Source organism: Melozone crissalis, unplaced genomic scaffold, assembly GCF_028551555.1.
Source record: "Melozone crissalis strain CALT ecotype California unplaced genomic scaffold, PUWL_Pcris_2 ptg000042l_1, whole genome shotgun sequence".
NCBI classification, from domain to species: domain Eukaryota; kingdom Metazoa; phylum Chordata; class Aves; order Passeriformes; family Passerellidae; genus Melozone; species Melozone crissalis.
In genome coordinates, this window is record NW_026535820.1 from 55,428,453 (window position 1) to 55,435,966 (window position 7,514).

At 47.8% G+C, this 7,514-nt stretch overlaps 1 protein-coding gene across 1 annotated transcript; it reads left to right on the top strand.

Moving 5' to 3' along the window:
* Positions 1–5,824: 5,824 nt before the first annotated feature.
* On the top strand, positions 5,825–6,670 carry PPP1R3G (protein phosphatase 1 regulatory subunit 3G). The gene has a single exon (XM_054285331.1). The coding sequence runs from the start codon at positions 5,825–5,827 to the stop codon at positions 6,668–6,670; it is 846 nt and encodes a 281-aa protein (XP_054141306.1).
* Positions 6,671–7,514: the final 844 nt, after the last annotated feature.

Below are 7,514 nucleotides of genomic sequence, written 5' to 3' on the forward strand. Positions count from 1 at the left end.
AAGGTTTTGCCAGCCGACGTCAGGAAGGTCCTTCTGGCACTTTCTGGAGGGACCAGCTGGCAAATTCTGCTGTCCTGGGAGAGACCAAGGGAGTTCAGCCACTATTGATTTTGAGCGAGCTATGCACCTTGCTGCTTGTAACAAAGGCAAACACAAAATGACAAAGCAGAATTAATGTGGGTACAAGTTCATGTTGTTTTCCACTTTCGTGTTGCATCTCCAATGAGTAAAAAAATCTAATGCTGTAAAGGGGGAAAAAAGGAGGGGTCAGAAATCTAAAGGCTCAGACATGTAATGTTCATGTGCTGACAACTCAAAAAGGTGATCTAGAGAAGTATTGTTTTGTCATGTTTTATATCCATTCCAGTATTTAATTTTGGAGGGCTTGTCAAGCATTTGGAATTTCTGAGTGTCCTTAGACAAGAGGTAGACATCTTCTGTCTGAGTAAGTTTCCTTACAGAATTTTAAGAAGACATTGGGTTATGTTTCCCAAAGCCAGGCTGCTAGGTGGCAGGGTGGGAGTAAAATCCAGCAAGTTAAGAAATAAGGCAAGCAAAAAAGTTGATTATTTTAATACTTTAGCAATAGTTGTGGAGGTAGAATGCCCTTTACATGGACCTACTCTGGGTAAGGTTGAGCTTCTTCCCCACTGAAGTCCAAAGCAGTATACTAGCATAACATAGGGCAAGAATTTGATCAAATGATTTTTTTCTGAGATTGGAAAAAAACCCCAATCCCAAAACAACCGAACAAAACCCCACATAAACATAGAGGTTTTACATGTGAGAACCTGGATCCTAGTGTTCATCAGAAACTTTTGAAAGAGATACGCTTCTGCAACTTTCTGGAGATCCACATTAAAACAAACAAAACCCATAAAACAAAACCCTTTTCAACTCCTATGCTGTGAATACCCTTTGGAAGCTGAAACCATTTTTTCTCACTGGTAATCGAAACTTTTCCTTTTCAGAGACTGTTTATTTGAGTTAAATTGTTGAAATGCAACAACAGTCTATAAGGAAGGCAGGATGACAACTTGTACATGGGAGGGGGTTTTAATCACCATATAATTTGCTGATTAAAAGATTGACAAATGGCCTAAGATTTTCAGTGTACCATATGAACATAGAAAGTTTAGATAAATACCTTACAAATACAGAAGGTATTAAGCCAATCTTGACACCCTTATGAACCCAAGACCAAAGCAATACTTGTGAAATCTTAGTGAATGGGAAGCTTTTGTACAACACGGTTTTGTCACAGTTAATGCTAATTTCATTCTGAATTTAGAATCCTTTGTGCCATTACTATATGTTTGCTTGTAATGAAGAATGGTTGTGATTTTATATCAGATGTAGGGAAATCGTGGATCAACTGAAATCAGAGACAAAATTCCACCTTCAAGGAGGTCAGCATCTCACCCAAATGAGGAGACATTCCCTGCCTTACTGCCAAAGACTTGGTATTAGTAATTGAAAAGGATATTCAACATCACTATAGGAAACAGAGCCATTACTGTAGTTCAGAAAAACTGAACAAGTGTATTTTCATGCATTTAATCTCATTAGGAGCATCAGATAAAAGTCTGCTGAGACACAAAAGAACTATACAGCAGAGATCTCTAAAAGTGCTCTCTGAGAGACTCAAAATTCTAAAGGGTTTTGCTTGCTGGGCATTGTGCATAAATTGCATTTAAATATTTGTATTTAAGATTTGGAAATTAAAGTAATCACTTCCCTCTGTTTGCTTCCATTTCAGTACTTTTCCCATTATGGACCTAATGAAAGCCTTTTTGAAGTACAGCTGCTTGGTTTTCCTGCATAAAAAAGAAAATGAGGTCTAATAATCTAAATTCTGAATAATTTCTATTCAGATTGCATAGACCCACTGAGTTTTTCATTCAGTGTTTGACCATCCTCAAAGACAAAGTAAAATCCAATCCTTATTAAAAACATAGAGAAGCTGGAATTTCATATGGGGTAGGGAGTGTCTTTTTTTTTTTTTTTTTTTTTTTTTAATAATTGAGGAAGTTAATAATATTCTTCCTGGAATTTTTGTACAAAAAACAGGACTGCTAAAACCAGGATAAAGGGCTACATAATTTTCAAAGCAAAGCAAGAATATTGTTTCAACAAATGCTGCTAGCATTTGAAAAAGGTGGTATTAATTTTGTGTGTGAACTGTGATAATCCCTGCCTATTTCTAAATCCCTGTAAATTGTTTCATAGGGCTTAGGAGTTATGACTCATTCACATTTTCTGACAAGCTATTGTCATGGGAGATCTAACACATAAGTAGGAAATTGGAGAGATCTAGCATATTTGAACTAGGTACATCCAAAAATTGAATACTTTACCTTGGCCTAACTGAAAAATCTGTTAGCTTTGGGTTTGAAAGTTGAAGGTAATATTAAAAGTGCATTAAAAGAAATGATGAACAGCATTTGAATGGGTTTCTGTTTTACATTGTGTGGTTGAGTTGAATCCACAGATTCCTCCAGTTACTTGACTGTGGGTGTCTGCAAACAAATATTTTCATATTCATTTTCTGTTCAAATGACAACAACTATCAGTCCAAGCAGCTCGACCAATTTATCAAGCTCCATACCAAATACAGCTCCAACAGAAAATCCCTGATCTAATGACTCCTGAGAAATACATTCCCATGCAATCATAGTGAGATCCGTTAAGAAATACCATGGATTGCTTTCCAGTGATTTTCACACTCTCTTTTAAAAATGTCATTTTCAATAATCATCTTAGGATGCAAATGCTTCTGCAAAATGCGTGTGCTGACTGCAGGATGGGGTCAAGGTGGGCTGTTGTGAAACAAGAAGCAGGGAAATGAAAGAAAGTGCTGTGTTGATCCTGTGTAGTTGAGAACCCTAATAATGTCTGCTCCAAGCTCAGGGAATGCAAAAAGGCTCATGGCTGCTAATAATGCAATCTCTCTTTTACTAAGAAATCCCTCAGCTTTTATCACAACATTTTCTTTAATAGCAAATACAGTAAATAGTACTTGAGACCTGGGTTGCACCATTCTTTTAGGAGAAGCCATTTTAAAACACATGAGAGAACACTAAGTGCCTCCTTAACTAATGTCCTCTGGCAGGGTTTGCTGTGTAGTTGAACATTTGTTCTAAAGATTTATCTGATTATAAATTACTCCTTTCAAAATGGTAGCAACTGATTCCCACTAAAATATGAGTTTGTGTGCCGTTAATTGCCTGATTTTAATTATCTTCCTCCAATATGGATTCATGTTGGCTTAACTGCTTTTGCTTATTTTCTATGAATTGTAGTTCTTTTTGCAGGCCTGTCTCCCAGTTATGGAACATATAAGAAATGTGTATTAATTGCTACCATATTACTTAACTCTTATCATTATTTACAGTTATTTTCTCTTTTTGCTGTCCCTTATTTTGCTTAAACCTTTCACATTACTCTGAAATTTCTAGTAGTCCAAATGGTTTTGCCTTATGAGCAAATGGCACAATTTTTTCCTTTTGCTGCTTAAAACATTTGTTAATGATTTGGCAAGCTGGGATAGTTTCCACATGAGGAAGTAAGAGATGGTTTCTTTATTTCTGCTTCCTCACCATATAATAGATAGCACTTCAAGAAATTAAAGTAACGGTGTTGTATCTTAGGTTAGGGTTCTTGAACATATTTTAAGTACTAAGCACCCTTATTCTATGCATTATCTAGTCATTTTTCTTCTTTCCATCTTGCTAATTTGAGGTGCCACAAGCCTTAGACAGGCGAGTGAGGAGGTGTCACTTCCAGGCACGAGTAAGAAAGTGCTTGCAACCTGTTTTCACCACAGTGAATGTTACTTAACAGGAGAGTGTTTGGGAGAGACCCAAAATTTCAGTTCACTGCTCTGCTAGAGACACCAGCAGGTTGGGAGTGACGATGCAAACAGGTGACACCAGCACCTTTGCTGCCACGTCCAGGAAGAGGACAACTGTGTTCCTCCTTCCTGCCCTGCACCACAGAGCTCAGCTGAGGAACTCAGGACCACGGTCTGTGGTTTAGCACCATAAAGCTGAGGCTGGTTGGTTCAAGGAGCTGAAATGGCGGCAGCCCAGCTCCCTTGGAGCAGACCAGGCAAAGGAACGCTCCCATGAAGGGTTTAGCCAACAGCCTGCCGAACGTGGCAGCTCCCAGCAGAGCTGGTGATCAGCAGCTGATGGCAAACTGGTGCTCATCATGTTTTCCATCAGCACAGAGGGTGCCAGCCAGGATGTTTGTCCTTCATTCCTCTGCTTACAATGCCCTAAACCAAACACCAAACAAATGTCAGGCAGTCAGATTATCTGGCACTCCTGAGGAACTGCTCGCTGTGCAGATCTTCCGTCAAGGTGTAGCAAGAACATCCTCACAGCAGTGTCTGCTAGGAAAAGTGTTTGGTGATGTTTCTGCTGCTTTGACATTCATTCCTCTGCAAGACCCAGACTGCACACTCAGTTGAACTGCAGTGTGCTCACTCACACTGGGAGGCTGCCTTTTGGCAACCAGACTGATGCTAAAAATAAAACAACCTATGCAAAACAAACAAAAAACCTCCTTGCTAAATCCATAGCGGGAGCATGTTGCTTCAGAAAGCGCTGGGTGGTCTGCATATGCTTTTTGGTGTCTTTTCCATGAGAAAAAGAATGGAGGAAGTTTAATAACGTAGTATTTTTGCAATCATCCATGCAAATCACCCCAGACAATAGCTGTGGCACGCACAAAGTGTAGAACCAAGTTTGGAAACTTCTCAGATACGGACCTCATCTTACTTATAAAAACGTTGTTATAAGGATGCTGTTTACTATGTGTCGTGCCTACAAAATAAAACTGAGGGCTACTACTTCTCTTTATTTATTTAGGGGCAATGATGCCTGTATTTTGTTTTCCCTTCTTGATTTTCTGTTTTTAATTGGAAACTTTGGAGATAGCCTGGCCTTCTATAATGGTGTTTGTACACAAATGTGTGCCTCCTGAGCCTTTGGACTTGATTTTACACAAGTAACAGTACAGTTAGCAGCGGGTGTGGGTAAAAAAGAGAGATTTGCTTACAAAACACAGCGTACTTTAAAAAGTTAATGCCTTTGGAGTTTGTTTTACCTTTGGGGTTCTGTCCTCGAGCTCTGGTCTCAAAGATTTTCTCTGCAGTTAGGATGGGTGGGAAGTGATTTACACACAAGAGCGGGGGTCTCACGTACTCCCGGCAGCGGCTCACGGGCAGCACCCAGCCCTTCTTGCGCCCAGGCCGGCCGAGAGGGCGGCGGCGCAGCCCCGTCCCGAGGGGCCGCTCCACTCCCACGGCCCCCCGTTCCCTGAACGGACAGAACTCCCGGGTGATGCCAACCTGGGGGGGCTCCTGCTTAATCCCGACCCTCCGAGCTCTTTCTTCGCTGAACCTCCGACGAGTGGAAGCCTAAATAACGACGACGGTGGTGATGATAATAATAAATAATCAATTAAAGGAATAACGAAGCAGCCCCTCAGCCTGGGTGTGCGGGGCGGGGACCCCGCTGCCCGTGTCTCCTCCAAGCCCGTAAAGCCGGCAGCGTTGCTCGCTGCTCGCTGCTCCGCGCCCTGGTAACGGCGGCCCCCGGCGGGCGGGAGGACGTGCGGGGCCGCCCGTCGCGGCTCTTTCCGCGTTGCCCGTCCGGGGAGGTCCCGCCCCAGCCCCAGCCCCGCGGGGAGGCTCCGGGGCCGGCGGGGGGGCGCGCCCCCAGCCCGGGGCCTGCGGCGGGGGCGCCGGATAAAGCGGTGCCGGCCCGTCCGCCTGCGGCACTGGGCGGCCGGGACGGGCCCAGCGGGGCGCCCCGCCATGGCGAGCCCCGCACGCCCGCGGCAGGAGCTGGCGGCCGAGGAGCGGCGGCTCCGCGGCGCGGCCCCGACGGTGCCCCGCGACGGCAAGCGGGAGGCGGCGGGGGAGCGGCTGGTGCTGCTGGAGCTGCGCCGCTGCGGGCGGCCGCCGTCCCCCGGCCCCGGTCAGCGGCAGGAGGAGGGGGAGGAGGAGGAAGACGAGGGGGAGGCGGCGGCGGGCGAAGATTGCTGCGGCAAGTGCAAGAAGCGGGTGCAGTTCGCCGACTCGCTGGGGCTGAGCCTCGCCAGCGTCAAGCACTTCAGCGACGCCGAGGAGCCGCAGGTGCCGCCCGCCGCGCTGTCGCACCTGCAGAGCCCGCCCGGCGAGGAGCGGGACCCGCCGCCGCCCGGCGCCGACCCGCCGCCGCCCGCGCTGCTCCTGGTGCCCGACTTCCCCGACGGCGGCGAGCCCAGCGCCGAGCGGCTGCGGCGGCAGCGCGTCTGCCTGGAGCGCCTGGGGCGGCCCGCGGCGCCCACCGACGTGCGGGGCACGGTGCGAGTGCTGGGCGGCCCCGGGCCCCGGGAGGTGACGGTGCGCTACACCTTCAACGAGTGGCTCTCCTTCGTGGACGTCCCGGCCGCTCCGCTGCCCCCCGAGCCGCCGGCCGAGCGCTACGGCTTCACCCTGTGCGTCCCGCCGAGCCTGCGGGAGGGCTCGGCCCTGCACTTCGCCATCCGCTACCGCAGCCCGCAGGGAGAGTTCTGGGATAACAACGGAGGCCGCAACTACACGCTGCGCTGCTGCGGCTGCCCCGGGGGCGGCCCCGCCGCCGCCGCCCCGCCGGGCCCCGCCGCGCCCCGCTACTGACGGCGGCCGGGCGAGCGGAGCCCGGGGCACCCGCGCCCGGAGTGAGGCCCGGCCCGGGAGGGACGCGGCCAGCCCGCCGAGGGCCCGGCCCCGAGACTGCCCCAAGTCTGGTGGTTTTTAAGCAGGAGCTTCAGTTTCTGCCAGCGAAATATGGATGTGCGTAGGCTCGCATTGCTGTGGCTTGTGGAATTGTTCTCCTTTTTGGTTTTTTGTATTTTTTTTTTTTTTTTTTTGAGAGAGAGAGAGAGAGCGAGGAGACTGAGTAGCGTGGGCTCTGCTTTTCCCCTCTTGAAGTGAATTTTTGAGGTCTTGATTTGGGCTTGACTCCACTTACCCGATTAGTCAAGAGCACTCGTGTGAAAACTCGGTGGCGTGTTCGCTACAGATATAAATTAGGATCCCAATTTTCCCGTTCTCAGATCCATTTGAAAGACACAGTACTGCGACAGCAATGGTGTGCTTTGTCCTTTTTCTGTTATTTTCTTTTAGTTCAATGGACTCCGTAACAATACGATTCACTGTTGCGAGCACCTGTCAAACCCGTGACAGGCTTGCGTGCCCGTCCCACCTTTGCCACGGCTGCGGCAGCTCTGAACAGCAGGCGCTCTGTTTTGGGGCTGGATCTGGGGCTGGACTGGGCTGCCCTGGTTTTTGTCACTCAACACACTTTGGTACCGTGCTCACATGGAGATCCCGCCTGGCTAATAGCAGCCAACAGGGACTAGTGCAGAAAGGTTTTTGCTTAAAATAGACCGGTGACTTCTTTTCACACAACCGACGAGTCTAAAACCGGGACGAAGGAGGAGTTAAAATACTTGCTGATGCTGTGTTTATCAGGAGAACT